The sequence below is a fragment of the Garra rufa genome, chromosome 10, assembly GCF_049309525.1.
Source record: "Garra rufa chromosome 10, GarRuf1.0, whole genome shotgun sequence".
In the NCBI taxonomy this organism is placed as follows: domain Eukaryota; kingdom Metazoa; phylum Chordata; class Actinopteri; order Cypriniformes; family Cyprinidae; genus Garra; species Garra rufa.
This window is the reverse complement of record NC_133370.1, coordinates 50,388,124-50,408,942: the sequence shown is the minus strand read 5'-3', so window position 1 is coordinate 50,408,942 and position 20,819 is coordinate 50,388,124. Positions and strand designations below refer to the sequence as shown.

Below are 20,819 nucleotides of genomic sequence, written 5' to 3'. Positions count from 1 at the left end.
ATTGCTACAAATATACCTGTGCTACTTAAGACTGGTTTTGTGCTCCAGGGTCACATTTTGTCAGAAAATAAGAACACTTGATCATTTAAAAATGACTAAATATTTTAAGTAATTTTGTTTCTCAAGTAAAATTTCCTTAGTAAGAATCTTTAGATATTTATACTGGACAACAAGACAAAAATACAAAAGTGAGTTGTTGTTGTTGTTGTTGTTGTTGTTTTTTTTTTGCAATGAGATCTGAATTTAAGAATAGTCGAGATATTCAAGAGACATCTTGTGATTTTCTTTTTCATAGGGATGAAAATGTGTACAAATCTGTGTTAAAGGTCATATTCATATAAAAATAGTGAAAATGTGAAAAAGGTTAATAGTACATTTGTTGTCTTAGGTAAAATCTGTGCAATCGAATGTTAATTTAATTTTATATTTTTTGTTATAATAAGTTGTATTAATAAGTTTTGTTTGCTTTTAATTAAAATCTGTAAAATTTTAAGCTGTTATTCGTTACATTTTAGTTGAATCAACGTATAAAGTTGTTTTTAATTAAATTTTATATTTAAATTTATACTTTTTTTTTCTTTTTTCTTTTAGTTGCATGTCAATTTTAATGTGTTGCTGAAGTGATGACAGTTTTTATGACATTGCTCCTTGCTGAATGTGTTCTGAATGTGTATTGATGCTTCAGTGCATTAGTGTTTGTCTTGAATATCTCATTCGGTTGATCAGTTCTGTCAGCGTGTGTGTGAAGGCATTTGCTGGTATTGTTGCTGTCCCTTCCCCCATCCCTCGTGTGTGTGTGTGTGTGTGTGTGTGTGTGTGTGTGTGTGTGTGTGTGTGTGTGTGTGTGTGTGTGTGTGTGTGTGTGTGTGTGTGTGTGTGTGTGTGTGTGTGTGTGTGTGTGTGTGTGTGTGTGTGTGTGAGGGGAGGGAGGCTGCATGGGAACAGCCAGAGAATGGAGGTGGAGGGGGGACGAGAGGAGAGCAGAGCAGGGGGAGGATCCAGAGCTGTGGCCGTCTTTCTTTTCACTAACTCTGGAGTTGAGTTTAGAAGAGCCTGAAATGACTAATGAGAAAGCAATGATCCTGGACTAAAGTCTAAATCTCCAGCACAGACAGCCTCTTTCCTGCAGTCTGCAGCAGATTCACAGCTAAACTATGACGAGGTGAGGAGAGTTTCCCTCTCGTCTCACGCTTACAAGAGCAGCTCACTCTCCAGCCAGACAAGGTAAGCTCAGCTCTCTCTCTCTCTCGGTGTTCTCCTTGACTCAGTCTCACACTGCATTCAGTGTTTTAGTGGATTCAGATGACAGCTGTGTTTAGTGGCTCAGATCTGTGTGTGATTGCACTGATTGAATCAGACAGCTCTGCGTGTGAATGAGCTGCGTGTTGATTTTCATGCCCTAGGAGCAGTTTTCACTTTTCTACCGTGGGGCGGCTCACAGCTTTCTCTTTCTAAGCTTGATGAGGTTCTCAGTTACATCTCATTGAGTATCAAAGGGTTTTTCCCCTAAAAAGTCATCCGGAGAGAGTTGAGAGTTAAAGAACGCAGGGACTTGAGATATCAAGACCTTGTTGACTCTCTTTGGAAACTCTGTAGGGGGCAAGTTTGTTTCTCTGAGGAGAAATGAGCGGAAGGCTGTCGTTGAATCTGAAGGAATAATCAAAGTTGCTGATGTGTGGCTGAAGAGAGAGTCGTCTGCTGTCCTCAGGGTTGGGCATTTAATGACAAGTGCTGTGTGAAGATTTACTCCAGGAATGTTCAGTGTGTCTCCACCCATCTCTCACACACACACACACACACACACACACACACACACACACACACACTCCTGCATGTCCTCTTTCATCTTCACTGCCATCAGAGACACTTTCATTGACGATCTATTGATTATCTGCTGATCCTCTGTTAGTCTGTCAGACTGCACTTTCTCATTCGATCAGGCTGAACGGCGGCTCTGTCGAGTCTTTGTGTTACAGTAATAAATCACAGTCACTTAAATGAGGAACACATGTAATCCATTACAAGCGGGAAAGAGAAAGAAAGAGAGGGAACCTTTCAAACAAAGGACAGACGGATGAAATGTAGCGGATGTGTGACGGAGTGCGGAGAACGAGGGGTTAAAGAGCTCTTGACCGCGTGAAGAGAAGCAGTCATTTAGAGCAGATCCAGAAACCAACAGGAACCTGCGGATGGTTTCCGCTCGTGGTCTGGACCTCAGCGCTGCTATTTCTGACAGGATTGTGATGCTGGATATACAACATGAGCAACAGATTACACTTTATTTCCATAGTCCACTTTAGACATCCAACTGACTATGAGTAACTTTGCAACTACATGTCAACTAACTCTCACTTGACTATCAGTAGACTGTTAGGTTAGTGGAATAGGCTGACATGTTCTTGCAAAGTTACTTATAGTCAACAGAATATCCATCAATATAAAAGCAGACAGTCTACCAATACTCTACTCACTGCTAGTTGACATGGAGTTCAGTAGAATGTCTAAAGCGGACTGTCAAAATAAAGTTTCTGAAGACGGTATAAAGCCAGATTGTGATGTTTTCAGTCAGTACACTCTTAAACGTAAAGATTCCAAAAGGGTGTTTTTGCATTGATGCCATAGACAAACCATCGTTGGTTCCCCAAAGAACCTTTGAGTAAACAGTTCTTAAAAGAACCATTTTGAAGAACATTTAAAAAATCTAAAGAGCCTTTATGGACTATAAAGAACCTTTCCTACATTTGAAAGGTTCCATGGATGTTCAAGGTTTTTCATGGATCCATTGATGCCAGTAAAGAACCTTTATTTTTACGAGATGCATATTCCAGCATCACAATCAGTTTACAATGGGGCCTGAAGATCATCAATCAATTCTCATCCACCTTCCAGGAAGTTGACTACAGGAGTGCAGGAAAAAGTGACCGCTTGAGAGAAGTAAATTATTTTTATTTATTTTTTATTATTTAGTAAAATATTTACCAAAACTATATAGAGTGATCTGGATTGGTCGTCCATTTCCTTGGGGATCTGAGTAATGCTGTTCCTGTAGCTAAAAGAGTAGAGCAAACATGGGTTTGATTCCTGGAGAATGAATAAAATGACAAACGCTTACTTCTAATGCAGTGCACACTACCCTCTTAAAAAGTAAAAGCTCTTTATTGGCATCAATGGTTCTAATGAAGAACCTTGAACATCCATGGAACCTTTCAAATGCAGAAAAGGTTCTTTAAAGTCAAAAAAATGTTCGTCAAAATCGTTCTTTTTGGAACTGTTTACTGAAAGGTTCTTTAGGGAGCAACCATTTTCTTCTACTGTATGGTCTCACTGCAAAACACTTTCTTGGAACATTTGTTTTTAAGAGTGTAATATTGAAAAAAATATCCAGATTAAACTGATTGACAGTAAAGACACTTATGTTACAAAAGGCTTCTACTTCAAATAAATGCTGTTCTTTTGAACTTTCTATTCATCTGTGAATCCTGAAAAATAAAATGTATGATGGTTTCCACAAAAATATTGTACAGCACAACTGATTTCAACATTGATAATAATCAGAGTAATCAATCAGAAATCATTCTAATTCTAAGCATTGAGACTAAAGACTGCAACAAATTCAGCCTTGATCATGGCAATCAATTACATTTTCACCGATGTTTACATACACTGCAAAAAAATGCTTTTCGTACTTAGATTTTTTGTCTTGTTTCCAGCCAAAATAACTAAAAATTCTTAAATCAGGAAGGATTTTCTAGACAAGTAAAATTAGTTTTGTTTTCAGAAAAAACAAGTCAAAATTAAGTGTGTTTTTGCTTAGAACACGCAAAATAATCTGCCAATGGGGTAAGCAAAAAGAATCTTGTTTGCTGTTTGAAATAGGATTTTTTTGCTCACCCCATTGGCAGATTATTATTTTTGCTTGTTCTAAGCAAAAACACTTAATTTTGACTTGTTTTTTTTTCTGAAAACAAGACAATAAGTTTTACTTCTTGATTTAAGAAATTTTTGATAGTTTGGCTGGAAACAAGACAAAAAATCTAAGTGAGAAAAGCATTTTTTGCAGTTCTGATGAGCTCAAGAGATTTCTTTCAGAAGCATTGAAAAATCTGAATAAAAGCGTCTGTCAAACACAGTGTTTCGGCTGCGTTGTGTGTGTTCAGGTGGGTCACCTGTTTTCTCAGGTGTGCATTCAGATTTGTGAGCTGTCAGTCAAAGCGTCTGAAGCAGGTTGTTGTGTGAGATCTGGCCATCTGCTGCTCTTCTCTCAGGTGACAGGGAGTGTTGTGTTTCTCATGAATGTAGATCTGGTCTGATACGCCGAGGTGTTTGTACAGAAAGAACTCTCCTCTTGTTGTCTATTCTTCTTCATTTAAAGCTAACAGTAATCTCACTAAAGTCATTTTAAGACGGTTTGATGGACACGTGTTCACTGAAGTGCAGTGATTGGGACACACATCCGCTCTGAGCGTGTTGTGTGGGTTTGTTGCTGCTCTTGTGTGTCTGATGTAGCTGAAGGCTACAGAAACCCGATCCAGCGCGGCGCTGCTCGCGGAGCTTGTTTTTACAGGCCCGGATCTCAGCACACGCGCTCTCCCTCGCTTCTCATGCCTGCAGGAGCTCAATCTCTTCCTCAGGCCGACACACCTTGATCCCAGGCATGTGCGGCCCACGGCGGGCCTGCGGAGACACGTCTGGAGGAGCCGCTGCGTCACACAAGATCCGGCTACCGCTCCTGTTTGACCTCAGTAATACCACACAGAATAGATGAATGAATCAAACATAGTCCTGCAAGTTACTGCCTCCACGAGCACATTCAGATCCTGATGACTCAATCAGGTCCTGTATTGTGGTCCTTCTGTTCTCCTGCTTCACATGCAAACTCTAAAACACAGAGGTGCCAAACAGACGGATGATCTTGGGCTTTGAGATCAAACAGCTCAGCTTTAGTCTCAGGTTTTCAGGTGTGTCTTCAGTCACTCCAGCTCTTTCTCAGAAAAGGTTGCAGCTTTCACATGCTTGAGCTTCTACTTTGCTTTAGTGTGATGTCTTCTCACTGCTCTTACACTCTAAAAATAAAGGTGCTTCAAAAGGTTCTTCACAGCGATGCCATAGAAGAACCATTTTTGATTCCACAAAGAACCATTTAGTCAAAGGTTCTTTAAAGATCCATTTATTGCTTACCTTTTTATAATCTGAAGAACCTTATTTGCCACAAAGAACCTTTTGTGAAGCATTTAGACAAAAAGGTTCTTCTGTGGCATCGTGAAGCAGCTGTATTTTTAAGAGTGTAATGATGTTAAACCCTCACCAGTTTTCTTTAACAATGTTGTCCAAGTTTTTGAAGCTCACTGGTCTTTATGACAGCATCGATGGTACATTTAAGCCTTTGGCACACATGTAATGAAAGTGAGCACAGATGATGAGTTTGATAGTATAGAGATAATGAATATGGATATAATAATTTTTAGTGAATACAAAGTCAGATAAAGTAATCATACAGTATACAGTCATGTGTGCTGTCAGTGGACTCGTCTTCTGTTGTTTTGAATGATCTGACCCACAAGTTTTGGGGAATACCTATACAGAACACTCAGATATATTGCATACACTTAAATACACAAAGTTTAAATCATGTCTCCCCTTCAGAAGAACTGAAGCATTTGTGAAATATTTTTGCATTTCATGCACTGAATGATCAGCAACCGAAATTATTTGGCTGAAAATAGCAAAAAAAAGCTCTTTCCAAAGTGAATGAATGATACTGAACAACGACGTGATCAGATAGAGGCGTGCACTAATGATCAAACATGTGTTCAGTGTGGAAGCATTTAAAACTGTCTGAGAAAGATGCAAAAATCATTCCCAGCAGCGAGAGACTGTTTAGAAGCGCATCGCATGTCTTCATGAGGAGAGAAAGGTTACTGTATGATGACTGAAATCATCCATTAGTCAATCAACTCCAGAACGTTCTGTTGTCTAATACAGGGGTTCCCAACCTTTTTTACTCCGGGGCCCCCCTCCTTCTCCACTCAATTTTGCAAGGCCCCCCTATGCCTGACATGTCCTCTTATGCTGTACTTCTGCAGTATTTATTTTTAAACCTTTTTTATTAACCAAAACATTTGTTTTGCCTTATTATTCTTCTACTGCATGTTATAAAAACTCAAAATTCAAACAAACTTTAAATTAAAACTTTAAATATACCTTATAATCTTTATAGAAAACCTCTGCTCAATTCTAACTTTTTAAAATTGCCTAATGCTCATTAACACCGAGCCTCACTCCTCTTCTGTGGGTGAGCATCCATTATAAAACACTCACAGGCAAAAAAGCTCTTTCATTAAAAAAAGCTCAGAACGTTCTGTTGTCTAATACACCAGACACCAATTGTGTTTATTCTGACAGCAGCTCCTTAGCCAGGGTTCAAAGACCAAAGATGACAATCATTCACAAATCTGCTGCTGCCAGCAAACACTAGGACTGAGCTCTTCTTGCGGGTTTACCACTAAATAAAAGACAACATTCAGAAATGTTAGTATTGGCATTTTACTGTTGTTCTGTCAAATAAAATAAAGGCAAAAATAATCAATCCAACAGCTCTATTAATGCATTTATTCTAACATTCTCCTTTGCTCAGCAAGGCTGCATTTATTTGTGCATTAAAAACACATGCCTGATTCAAGAAGGGGTCTTACAAATGGCCAAAGAATATTATTTTACTAACTTGTTCATTTTAAGTTAAATTGTGGTTTGTTGGTATAGGCTATAATGTCTACTAGAATGTTTAAAATGTTCAGTTTTAAGTAAATATTTTAAATTGTTGTTTTGTAATTGATTTTTTTTTTTTTTGAAAAGCAAAACAAAACAGTAAAAGCACATTTTTGCTATTTAGTTTATGCAATGGTGAAAAAAATTGGCAAAATACATGGGGGAAAAAAAAAACAGGAAAAACCATGTTTAGTAATCGGCCTTCAGCCCAGTGTTTAATTTTGTTTGGCTTCGGCTTCAGCTTCAGCCAAGAGTTTTAATTTGGGTGCATCCCTAATTTCTACATTTTGTCCACCCACACTATGCAGTGATTTTGATTTATATGGAGACATAAATAGAGCTGTCACGCTGGTTTAGGTCTGTTGTAGAGCTGGTCTGGTGAGGGCTGATGGCGGTGCGGTCAGTGTTGTGTTAAGCAGCAGAATCTGAGATGGTCAACAGATAAAGCTCAGCGGATGAAGCCGCTCCAGATCCACAGGAAGTCCAGAGATCTGACTGGATAATAACAAAGAGAACAGATGGACACAAGTGTTATGATAACAAGAATAGTTTGAAGAGAAGGATGCTTTAGACAGTTTTCCTATTTGAAACAGCAACTCATCTAGATGATATCCTTCTGAAGGGTTAAACGATTCACAAAACGAATCAGTTCTTTAAAAATGGTTGTTCTCTATCTAAAGGTGTGGAATAGTTTGTGATTCGATCTAATTCATTCAGGCAGTTCAGTTCACTCACAACGTGAATGTTTGCAGCGGTTTCTGACACCGAACGAACTGGAAACTTTATAAACAGGAAACACAAAGATCCTTGTAGAAAGCAAACTCGCAAGTGTCTCCTGTCATTGGTCAACGATGCAGCTTGTGAACTGTGTTGAAGAAGGTAAACACTAATATTATATTTCACAAAACCACACAAAGTGGCAGAGATGAGCATGCTTTTGGGTTTGGTAGATGTATGGTGATGTATGATTACAGGATTAATTGTGAAATTATTAAAGTACTGTTTTATACCATGGTACTACCACATCTGACTACTTTTTTTAGGTGATTTTAAGAAACTTAAAGAAGTAAACTTTAAAAAAGAGTAGCTTAACATACTTATTACAGAAATAAAAGACTATACCTAAGGTGAATTGAATATTTTCAGACATTTATTTGCACGTTATTTACAATTACATCAACATGTACATCAACAAAATACCAGTCCAAATTGTTTATTTTCTATTTAAATATGAATATATGTCATTTATTCCTGTGATTTCAAAACTGAATTTTCAGCATCATTGCTCCAGTCTTCAGTCATCTTTCGTAAATAATAATCATTATAAATGTCTTTATCATCTCTTTTGATTAATTTAAAGCATCCTTGCCAAAAAAACAGATGTTTGGATCTTTCTATTCTTTAAAAAAATCCTTAAATGTACTCAACTGTTTTAAATATTGTTAATAATATTGATAAAAAATATTTCTTGTATAGCAAATCAGTACATTAGAATGATTTCTGAAGGATCGTGTGTCACTGAAGACTGCAGTGATGTTGAAAAGTCATCTTTGATCTCAGGAAAATTATTACTGCTTTTGCTGTATGTTGAATCAAATAAATGCAGGCTTGGTAAGCAGAACAGAATTCTTTTAAAAAATTAAAAATATACTACAAGTGTATGTGTTTACTCCTTTGCAGTTTAGTAGATTTGAAATATATTAAAGCACTACAGTTATGATCAAGTGCTTGTGCTTTAGTATGTTAACAAGTGCCCTTCTTTAAAGCATGACTAAAGATATAAAAAATAAATTTTAAAGTAATATTTTAATTAATATTATAAAAATATAATTTTGAAGATATGAAATACACAAGTGCACATTTAGTACACTTAGGTGCACTTCTTTTTCACAAAGGTATAGATGCAGTTCCTCTAAGTGGCATGATCTTGTTCATTTGTATTGATAAGCTGTTGAGCATCATGATGTAAGGCTCTTCAGTGACATGACAATTATGAGAAAAATGTAACTTTAAACAAATGCAAAATGTGTTGTGCATGTGATCTTCTGTCAGATGCTGCAGACAAGTGTTCTCTTGAGCTTTCATATGCAGTTCTTCCAAAGTTCAGGTGCGATCTGAGCTGCATCTTCTGTGTGCAGATGGAGGAGGGATATGAGCTGGACCTCACCTATGTGACGGAGCGCATCATTGCGGTGTCCTTCCCTCAAGACTGCTTCGAGGAGACGTACCTGCGCAACCTGAGAGACGTCACACGCATGCTCAAGTCCAAACACGCGGACAACTATCTGGTGAGGATACAGAAGAAACTCTCTCTAATGAAGTTCTGTCATTACCTCATGCATCATGTGCTTCCGGTCTAGAATTAATGCCAAAAAGTAGGGATGGGAATCTTCGGTCTGATCCGATTCTGGGAGTCACGATTTGATTCCAAAACCATTCTTGAGCTTCATTTTCCCCCAATTAATTCTTGAACAAAATTGCAGTTTCTATGCGCTTTGTTTCTAGTTGTAATCTCTGTACTGCCATCTTAAAAGTAGGGCTGTGAATCTTTACTGGTTTCTCGATTCATTTTATTTTCATGATCAAATAAATATCAGGATGCGTCACATTCTCAGTTTTCAATATTACTTCACATGGCTACATTTTCATATACATTTTATGCCTACTTTTTTATTATTATATGAGCTGGCTACTTTTTGAAACAATGACTTATTTCAAATAAGTATTCTTTAAGTATCCAAAAGTTTACAGATAATAGTTATTGTTTTTTTCTTTTTTCCTCCGCATTACTGCCGTTTGATTATTACTGATGAGATCAGAGACAGTGGCGGCTTTAACAGACTGTATTCAAACTAATGCACAGATATCTATTTCCATATATCAGATGTTTTGTCCTGCTCTGAAAACAAAACTGACTGTAGCTGCGTTTCTATTACAGAGTTGCGCAAAACTTTGGCGCTATTTTATAAATGTCGATTAAAAAGTATTGTGAACAAACAGTATGTCCATTAACCGATGTTTTGCGACTAAAGCATTTTTTTCCCCTCTTGCGATGTCAATGGATTTTTGTGGGATTTTGGCACATTTAATCGAATGTGACCTATAAGTGAGAAAAGAAAAAAAGTTTCCATTGCTGTTTTGTGAATTGACGCGTTTCCATTAGGCGTAATTTCAATTTGCAATTTTGTGCAATTTAAAAGGTATTGAAAATGCAGCTACTAGGTGTGTTTCCATTACAGATTTGCACAAAACGTTGGCACTATTTTATAAATGTTGATTAAAAAGTTTTACGAAATAACGGCGTTTCCATTAACCGATGTTATGCGACTAAAACTTATTTTTTTCCTCTGGCGATAAGTCATGGCAACGGATTTTTGGGGGATTTGGGCTATATTTAATCGAATGTGACCTGTAAATGTGAAAAGAAAAAAGTTTCCATTGCTGTTTTGTGAAATATCCCTTTTATGATTTGCCTGAAAAACCACGTCAAGGGAGCGTAAAAAATTTAATTGCAATATATGGGAGTTTATGCGCAGTTGACATGTTTCCATTAGGCTTATTTTCAATTTGCAATTTCAATTTGCACAATTTAAAGGGCAATGGAAACGAGCTACTGTCAAGCAATTCGCACATGTCTCACAATGTAAATTCTGTGCAACGAAGCCTACACGTCTCTGGGGCGCAAACGTGCCATATGCAGGAAAAGAATAGATTCTGAAATATACAGAATCAATTTGTTGATGAGAGAATCATGATGCATCAGAGAATCGATTTTTTCTCCCACCCCTACTAAAAACTCATCATCATTTGTTTTCAGGTGATCAACCTGTCAGAGAGAAAGCAGGAGCTCACTAAGATGAACCCTAAGGTAGCATAGAGGATGTGCCTCATCAAGTCTGCAATATGATGTCAGATGTAAATATATGTTTGAACTGTATTGATGTGTCCGTGTGCTCAGACTCTGGACACGGGATGGCCGGACTTCCACGCTCCTCCTCTGGACAAGATCTGCACCATCTGTAAGGCCGTAGAGAACTGGCTGAACGCCGACCCGCTGCATGTGGTGGTCATTCACTGCAGGGTGAGACGCATCCCGAACCTGCCTTCGTCTGATACACGCCTTATTACCAGCCACATGTTCAGCCAGGCATGAGTGTGAGATGTGTGTCAGTAATGCATGTTTTCTCTCTGATTCTCTAGGGCGGGAAGGGCAGGATTGGAGTGGTCATCTCCTCCTTCGTTCATTTCACTGATGTCTCTGCCAGGTACCTATACTCTTCACACGCTCCTACAGATCTACTCCCAGTCAGCATCACAGGAGCACTTTTAAGTTGATCACTTACAAATGTGTGAATCATCAGATCAAACGACTGTATCTGCAGGATCTTTTCTAATTTCAACAGTTCTAAAATCAATATTGAATTTGAAATCTAAATTTACAGTCTAAAGAAAAAATGTAATGCGTTCACTTTCAGTTTTTCCTGGTTTACAGAGAAATCTTAAATACTCAGATACAGATAAGACTAAAAAAATAATCAGATCTAAGAAGGGCCTCTTTTTATTCGTGTACATTGACAATAACAACAAAATGTTGTGCTTTTGTAAAATAAACAAAACAAACAATGCACTTTCTGCCGTCTCGATCTCTGCGAGCAACTTTCTACGCATCGCAAATATGAACCCAAACTCAGCAAATACTTGAGAAATATGTCTATAGAAAGCTTGAAGTGTTTACTTTTAAATGACGAATATTCTCTGATTAAGTAATCCGTATGAAACTAAAGCGAGGTACAGTCTTTCCCGTATCTGAGCGGATTTTACTAGTTGGGCTTTTCCTAAAAATCTTGCTAAACTGAATTGAAATGTTTAACTTTTCTTAAGCTTTTTTAATACTCAGATAGCCTATTTTACAGAGTAATTCTATTTGTTTACCAAAGAAGGTTACATTTTTTATGAAAAGACATGTTTTAAAAAGTACAGTTGTTATAAAGCTAAAAGGCTAAACTATTCTATGTTTGACTCAAACTGAAAGAATAAAGAGTTTAATTCCTATTGTCAATGCTTTAAGGTTTATAGGGATTTTAAGATGTAATTATCAGTTTGATAATTAAGTTACTTATTGAGGAACTAAATTACTAATGAGTAATTTAGTAGTAATTAGTAATGAATTACTTTTTTAAAAGTAACTTACCGAACACTGCTTCCTCATCTAGTGTTTAAGCACTTCAGACCCAACATGTGTTTAGTTAAACTTGCTGATGTAACGCTGTTCTGATTGGTGCACTGATGTGAATGATGTGTTGGTATCTTCCTGACAGTGCAGATCAGGCTTTAGATCGCTTCGCCATGAGGAAGTTCTATGATGACAAGGTTTCTGCTTTGATGACGCCGTCTCAGAAAAGGTGATTCATGTCCTGCAGCTCTATATGCTCTTCTGTGTGATCATCTGATCATCGTCACGTCTTTCTTTCCCAGTTCTTTTTACCTTTACCAGTATTTTGTTGCCTTAGAATTATAAGGTTCTATCTGACATTTTTGTCAAAACTGAGTTATTCACATATTCTTATTCAGTGACCACTTATTTACATTGTGTTGTTGATGTTTCTTTTGTAAGCTGTGTGTATTTTGGGCCTTTTTTTTAGAAAACAAAATGTTTATATCTACAGACTTTTATGGAATGCAAAAACTTTGAAGTTTAATATCTCAAAAGTGCTTAGAATGCAGATAGAACCTTATAATTCTCAAGCCACGATTTCTTTGCATTTACAATCATATTGGCCTAAACTGAGTACAAACATGAATTTGCTGCAGATACTGATGTTTAGATGAGATCTTTATAACAGTAAAGTAGATAATAACATAAAATGATGTTAAAATCAGTGGTCGCTCTATATCTATATCTCTAATAATATGACTGAGTAAGATGAGATTGAAATGAACCAATGCAATTCAATGATGATTGAGAGATGGACAAATACAGTAAATGTTCCTCAAAAGATGGGAGATGTTTTTGGGGCTTGGGAAGATCATTCCTCCAGTGAGGAACAGTGAAAGTAAAGCTTCTGGAAACAAAGGTTCCTCAAAAGATCCTTATGATCAGATTTGTTTTTTCTACAAAATGATTGACGGAGAATCAAATAAAGCCTAGCTGCTTCAGTTTAGTAAGTGTTCATCTGGAAAAATTACTCCAGATATTCTAACGTTTACTTGATAAAAATCAGTCCAGATTTGACAGAAAAAAGACACGTGAAGCACCAGCTGAAGTTGGACATTTGTACAATTACACTAAAAATGCTTTGACTTTATTAAAAACTCTCAACTATCAATCAGACGACAGAACACCTCTTAAACGAGCACACATGAGCTAAAGCTCTGCTGTGTGTTCAGGTACGTGTGGATCCTCAACAGTCTCCTGAGCGGCTCCATCAAGATGAACACGTCTTCTCTGTTCCTCCACTGCATCATCATTCACGGCGTCCCTAACTTTGACGCTGCTGGAGGTCAGTGATCTTCTGGACTGCATGTTGAAGCACGTGCATCATGTGTTGAGATATGTTTAAATCACAACAGAAGACATGCTGGAAATATGTTTTGAACCTGTGACTCAATCTAATGTGACTCCTGCTAGATCTTTCTTTAGGAAAAGGCTTGAATCAACTCAATGCTTAAAATCCTTCAACAGTGCTACAGCAGCCAGAACTGCAGCAGTTTTGACAATAACCCTTTCTTGATGTTTTTCAGCATGTCAGCCGTATCTGAAGGTGTATCAGGCGATGCAGGTGGTCTATGTCTCAGGAGTCTAGTGAGTACATTTACTTCTGAATATCCTCATGAATGGCTAACAGGAGCTGCGTTTCCATTACAGATTTGTGCAAAACATTGGCGCTATTTTATAATGTCGATTAAAAGGTATTGCGAAATAACGGCGTTTCCATTAACCGATGTTATGCGACTGAAATGTCATTTTTTCCTCTCGTAATAAGCCATGCCAACAGTTTTTCTAGGATTCTGGCTATATTTAATTGAATGTGACCTGTAAATGTGGAAAAAACTTTTCCATTGCCGTTTTGCGAAATATTCCTTTGTTCGAATTGCCTGAAAAACCACCTCATGCGAGCATAAAAACTTTTTTGCGATATATGAGAGTTTTTGTGCAATTGACGCGTTTCCATTAGGCGTATTTTCAATTTGCAATTTCAATTCGAGCAATTTAAAGCGTAATGGAAATGCAGGTACTGGTTTAATTTAATGATTGACTCTCCTGTTTGATTCGGTGTTATTTTAGCATCACTACCTGGGTTTCCATTACAGATTTGCGCAAAACATTGGCGCTATTTTATAATGTCGATTAAAAGGTATTGCGAAATAACGGCATTTCCATTAACCGATGTTATGCAACTGAAAAAAAATTTTTTTCCTCCTGCGATAAGTCGTCACAACAGATTTTTGTGGGATTTTGGCTATATTTAATTGAAAGTGACCTGTAAATGCGGAAACCATTTTCATTGCTGTTTTGCCAAATATTCCTTTTTTGAATTGCCTGAAAAACCACCTCATGCGAGCGTTAAAAAGTCTTTGCGATATGTGGGAGTTTATGCGCAATTGACACGTTTCCATACGGCGTATTTTCAATAAGCAAATTTTTAATTTGCGCAGTTTAAAGGGTGATGGAAACGCATTTGTTTTTATTTGCTATTATGGTTTTTGAAAATATTTTGAATTAGATGTTTTCTTTTTTCTGATTTTTGTTCATATTCATTGTTTTTTTTACACTTTGTTTATATTTTTTATTTATGCCTATATATTAAGTTTGATTTAGTTTTAGATATTTTAGTACTTTAACACAATTTAAGTGAAAATGAGAAATGTTGCACTATAAGTTCATGTTTGTTTTGTTTCAAGTGATCAATGTTTTAGTTAATGATAATAACCCTGGTTTGACTGAGATTTCTGAACATATTTTGCAGTCACATTGGAGCCGCTCACAGAGACAGGATCTGTTTCGCGCTTGAACCAGCACAGCTTCTGAAGGGAGATATTATGGTACAAACAAACTCTAAATAAGCACCAAACCAACATTTAGGATAGATGTTTATCAATAACAAATGTGTAACTGCACCTACAGAAAGAATTCATGCATTTTTTCATCATTTAGTCATGCCAGCATACTGAACAATAACCTATAAAGACTGATAACCACTCATCAAAGCAGAATATTCTAGAACATAAATCCAGAGTATGAACAGACAGACGGACCACTTCTGCATCTCATTCATGCATGCATTCATCTCAATGAAGAAAACCGTTGTATGTTAATATTCTCTCTTCTGTCTGCAGGTGAAATGCTTCCACAAGAGCAGCCAATCTGAGCGAGAAGTTATATTCAGAGTTCAGTTTCACACGGGTGCCGTTCAGGCCTACAGCCTCGTCTTTCAGAAAGATGACATGGAGCAGGCTAACAAAGGTCAGCGATGAACCCGTCGACCACTACAGACAAAATGACCCATTCAAGAGCACTGAGTTTGACATGGAATGAAATGAAACTGTAGAAAGTGAAATGGGTTTTCTACGTACGTTTTGTATAAATGGTATCTATTGTGTTGCCATTCTGATGTTTCAATTTCAGATGCTAGATTTCCAGATTATGGGAAAGTGGAGCTGGTGTTCTCTGATGGCCCAGAAAGAATTTCAGGTGGGTTTTTCTGTGTTTCTCCACTCTTCATGTCCTGTTTGGCAGTGCTGTACGCACATGAGGGGCGTGGTGTAGCTGTTATCCATCAGTCTGTTGTTCACTCAGGTTCAGAGCGCTGGCAGAACGGCCCAGATGTGACAGTCGACTACATGAGCACAGATTCACTCTCTAAATGGGACTCCTACCAGAACATCTGCACTGCAGAAGGTAGGAAGATGTAAACGCTTATTTATAAAAGGAAGGACATGTGCTTGAGATTATATGATGCTTGAGGAGCTCTAGCTACACAGACACACATAACGTCAAAGACACTCCAGAGATTGTTGATTGTTTATTAGTAACTGTCATATTGTATATTGCACCGTTACCCAAAAATTAATAAGGAAACAAAAGACAAACAAACAAAAGAATAAATGCTTATTACTTGTTTTATGTTATAGTGGCCCAGCAGCTTAATTAGGTTTAGAAATAGATGTTATACTTGGGGTATTGTGTGTGTCCTGTATTATGCACACACAACAGTAAGTTCTGGTCCTGGAATCTGACCGGCTTAGTGTCCAGTGCTAATATACATCTGATGGAAACAGAACACTTCGGTAACAGAATCTTGTTTTTTTTCCCCCTATGTAACACGTCTCTTATGGCCCCATAACAACTAAACACACTCTGGCTCAGCCTGTTACAGTAGCCACGCCCTAAACGCAGCCTGTTAACTCGGCCTGCTATCTTAGCCACGCCCCAAACTCAGCCTGTTACAGTAGCCACACCATTAATTCTAATTGCTACCATAGCCACTCCCCAAACACAGCCTGTTACAGAAGCCACACCCTTAACTCTGCTTGCTACCTTAGCCACGCCAAAAACTCAGCCTGGTACAGTAGCCACACCATTAATTCTAATTGCTACCATAGCCACTCCCCAAACACAGCCTTTAACAGTAGCCATGCCCTAAACTCAGCCTGTTGCAGTAGCCACGCCCCAAACTCAACCTGTAACAGTAACCACGCCCTAAACTCAGCCTGTTACAGTAGCCACGCTCAACCTGTTACAGTAGCCACACCCTAAACTCAGCCTGTTACAGTAGCCACGCCCCAAACTTAACCTGTAACAGTAGCCAGGCCCTAAACTCAGCCTGTAACAGTAGCCACGCCCCAAACTCAATCTGTAACAGTAACCACACCCTAAACTCAATCTGTAACAGTAGCCACACCCTAAACTCAGCCTGTAACAGTAGCCACGCCCTAAACTCAGCCTGTAACAGGAGCCACGCCCTAAACTCAGCCTGTTACAGTAGCCATGCCCTAAACTCAGCCTGTAACAGTAGCCACGCCCTAAACTCAGCCTGTAACAGGAGCCACGCCCTAAACTCAGCCTGTTACAGTAGCCACGCCCCAAACTCAACCTGTAACAGTAACCACCCCCTAAACTCAGCCTGTTACAGTAGCCACACCCTAAACTCAGCCTGTTACAGTAGCCATGCCCCAAACTTAACCTGTAACAGTAACCACGCCCTAAACTCAGCCTGTTACAGTAGCCACACCCTAAACTCAGCCTGTTACAGTAGCCACGCCCCAAACTCAACCTGTAACAGTAACCACGCCCTAAACTCAGCCTGTTACAGTAGCCACGCCCTAAACTCAGCCTGTTACAGTAGCCATGCCCCAAACTCAGCCTGTTACAGTAGCCACGCCCCAAACTCAACCTGTAACAGTAACCACACCCTAAACTCAGCCTGTTACAGTAGCCATGCCCCAAACTTAACCTGTAACAGTAACCACACCCTAAACTCAGCCTGTTACAGTAGCCACGCCCCAAACTCAACCTGTAACAGTAACCACACCCTAAACTCAGCCTGTTACAGTAGCCACGCCCCAAACTCAAGCTGTTACAGTAGCCACACCCTAAACTCAGCCTGTAACAGGAGCCACGCCCTAAACTCAGCCTGTTACAGTAGCCACGCCCCAAACTCAACCTGTAACAGTAACCACGCCCTAAACTCAGCCTGTTACAGTAGCCACACCCTAAACTCAGCCTGTTACAGTAGCCATGCCCCAAACTTAACCTGTAACAGTAACCACGCCCTAAACTCAGCCTGTTACAGTAGCCACACCCTAAACTCAGCCTGTTACAGTAGCCACGCCCCAAACTCAACCTGTAACAGTAACCACGCCCTAAACTCAGCCTGTTACAGTAGCCACGCCCTAAACTCAGCCTGTTACAGTAGCCACGCCCCAAACTCAGCCTGTTACAGTAGCCACGCCCCAAACTCAGCCTGTTACAGTAGCCACGCCCTAAACTCAGCCTGTTACAGTAGCCATGCCCCAAACTTAACCTGTAACAGTAACCACGCCCTAAACTCAGCCTGTTACAGTAGCCACACCCTAAACTCAGCCTGTTACAGTAGCCATGCCCCAAACTTAACCTGTAACAGTAACGACCCCCTTAACTCAGCCTGTTACAGTAGCCACACCCTAAACTCAGCCTGTTACAGTAGCCACGCCCCAAACTCAACCTGTAACAGTAACCACGCCCTAAACTCAGCCTGTTACAGTAGCCACGCCCTAAACTCAGCCTGTTACAGTAGCCATGCCCCAAACTCAGCCTGTTACAGTAGCCACGCCCCAAACTCAGCCTGTTACAGTAGCCACGCCCCAAACCCAACCTGTAACAGTAACCACGCCCTAAACTCAGCCTGTTACAGTAGCCACACCCTAAACTCAGCCTGTTACAGTAGCCACGCCCCAAACTCAAGCTGTTACAGTAGCCACACCCTAAATTCTCCTTGCTACTGTAATCACACCCCAAACTCACACTGTTAACTTGGCTTGCTATCTTAGCCACACCCCAAACTCAGCCTTTTATAGTAGCCACGCCCCTAGCCTGTTACAGTAGCCAGCAGTACAATATTTGCTGATACCTTAAATCATGTTGTGATATGATTATGATTTCACTAGATTTAGGGATTTTTTTAAATTACATTTTATTAAATTAACTCACAAATGCAATCAAAATCTTTACATTTAATTTAATTTAACATTTTACTGATCTGTCTGAAAAACTACAAATCCAGTATCCTAGTTGGAACATCCACATCTAAAAATACACTTAAAATCTTGTAAACAAAACAAAATTAGGTACTAAAAGAGAAAAAAAAATGTAAATTTCTGAATGTAAATTAGACTGGATCAGAATTGCAATGTTGAAAGAAAAACACAAAGATACATTGCATTAGTCTGTAAGACACAATTTATTACTACATTCAGAAATATTAAATCAATGGATTTGTTTTTTCATGTTACATCAGACCGTATCAATGTATTGTCACACCCCTGCTGTATAGTTTGGTAAATCATAGGTAAACTTCCTTCAGTGTTATGAAATATCACACAGTGTGTGTGCTGTCTGAGCTCGTCTTAAACCATTTGTTGTTTTGCATAGTTGGCCAACATTCAGTCTGTGTCTTTTTCTGTACTGTGGCTTTGCTGTTTTACACACACAGACACACGCTCTCTCTAAAAACCACCCTGTGAGTCCATGCATCTTTTTCTGACTGCGGTGAGGCTGATGGCAGGACTTCATGTGCGCTGCAGAATTCACACCCTTCTCAAACTCACAAACACAAGAATAGTCTGGCCAAAATCACAGGTCCCCCACAGCTGTTTTGCATAAAACATATTCATGGAAACAAGTTCCAGCACCTTTAATGAAGAGGGTTTGATCAAGCATTCTGAGGAGCATTCCTGCGGCAGACTCCAGGCCCTGTTTTCACATGCAAACGCTGAAGTGACTCAAAGCTCACACAAATTCAACATCTCAGTCCTATCACTGTCCTGAGCTCTGCGTCTGTCTGTATGACAGGAAACCATCAGATAATAGTAGTATAGTGCTGTCTGTGTGGACGAAGTTGGCAGAAATAACAATACTGTTAACAATAATGTTGATATCATAAATAAATAGTTTGATTTTAGACTAGTGCAAGTGATTTGAACAAATCTAGACCTAGTTTGAAACTCCAGTGTGAAACTCGACCATGTGTTGTTGAGGATAGTGATAGAAAACACACAATGAAGGAGGAACAAGAGCCACATCTACAGACCAGAAGACCAGTAAGGACCTGATTCACCCCAGACAGGAAGAAAACACCTAGAAACCACCTAGAATGTCTTAGCAACCACCCACAAAATCTGAACATCATGGTGTGGCAAGAATGTGAACATGCCTTCATCAATTTAGCTGCTATTGGAGTACAGCCAAGATTAGCTCAATCTAAAATGAAGCTCTTTGATAAGGTTGAGTTCTGCTCATTGGATCCAGTGATGGAGGATCAGTGTTGCTGGTGTGGGTTTGTCAGTGTGGTGTTGGTTTAGCTGATCTGTGACCAGTCTTGTTGACTCACACAGTTGTGATGCTGAGGCTTTGGCAGGAAGACGACTGGAATTGTAATTATAATGTTTTGTTTATGCTGGCTAATTCTGGCTGCTTTTGATGACAAAACACAAGACAAACACCATACGCCTCTCTCCAAGCATGTCTGGAAATAACTGAAATAAATAGGTGTTTATACAAACTTCAGATGGAATGGTTTGAGTCTGGCAGTGCAGACTAACACGGACTGAGTGTGATAAAATGGTCTGGTTTCTAGATTGAGCACCTTTAACTTTTCAAGAAATATTCTGGGTTCAATACAAAGTTGTCTCTTTTGACTGTTTCCTCCTGCACTTTCAAAAATAAGACTTCCAATATGTTTATTTATTTATTTATTTATTTAGTGTTTCTTAGGGCTGCCCTTGACTAAAGATTTTTTATGGTCGACTATTTTACAATTTTAAGCATTAGTTGAGTATTAGTCGTGCATTTATTAATAAACCACATAAATCATAATAAAGAGCTTGCCACAGATATAATAATTATGTCAATAAAAAACAGCAGGGAGATTGCATTAACGTTTTAATAATTTATTGATAAACTAGTGCTTTCTTTGTTTTCGTGACTCATCTCTGCAGTAGTGATACAACTGTGTGCATGTTGTAATTTAGATTCCATAATCTGAGAATATTTATTTTCTATTAGAATTGGTTCATTTAAAAAGTAGACATTTCACTCTCTATAGATATATTTTTCATGTCTGTAAGGCAAGTATACACAGAGTTTCGAAGTTTCACTCTCAAGTTCACAGAGACGGCAGAAAGCGCATTCTATTTGCTTTATTTATTTTACAAAAGCGCAACATTTCGTTGTTATTCTGAGTGCACACTGAGTCAAAACAGATTTGAAAGATGTTTTACTTTTATCTGTATGACCAAAAATGAGGGAGTATTTTAAGAGCAAGTGAGCGCACCAGCGCCTCCATCTGTCATGCAGT

General features: G+C 38.7%; 1 protein-coding gene across 1 annotated transcript in view; it reads left to right on the top strand.

Moving 5' to 3' along the window:
• Nucleotides 1–1,023: 1,023 nt before the first annotated feature.
• The window catches only part of LOC141344169 (tensin-3-like), a 55,701-nt gene continuing 35,905 nt past the window's right edge, over nucleotides 1,024–20,819 (top strand). The window contains exons 1-12 of the mRNA XM_073848957.1: nucleotides 1,024–1,224; nucleotides 8,904–9,053; nucleotides 10,583–10,633; nucleotides 10,724–10,846; nucleotides 10,966–11,030; nucleotides 12,084–12,167; nucleotides 13,153–13,265; nucleotides 13,507–13,567; nucleotides 14,733–14,808; nucleotides 15,103–15,229; nucleotides 15,392–15,457; nucleotides 15,563–15,664. Coding sequence (XP_073705058.1) covers nucleotides 8,904–9,053; nucleotides 10,583–10,633; nucleotides 10,724–10,846; nucleotides 10,966–11,030; nucleotides 12,084–12,167; nucleotides 13,153–13,265; nucleotides 13,507–13,567; nucleotides 14,733–14,808; nucleotides 15,103–15,229; nucleotides 15,392–15,457; nucleotides 15,563–15,664 — 1,018 coding nt within the window. The 5' untranslated portion in view covers nucleotides 1,024–1,224. The remainder of the gene's footprint in view (nucleotides 1,225–8,903; nucleotides 9,054–10,582; nucleotides 10,634–10,723; nucleotides 10,847–10,965; nucleotides 11,031–12,083; nucleotides 12,168–13,152; nucleotides 13,266–13,506; nucleotides 13,568–14,732; nucleotides 14,809–15,102; nucleotides 15,230–15,391; nucleotides 15,458–15,562; nucleotides 15,665–20,819) is intronic.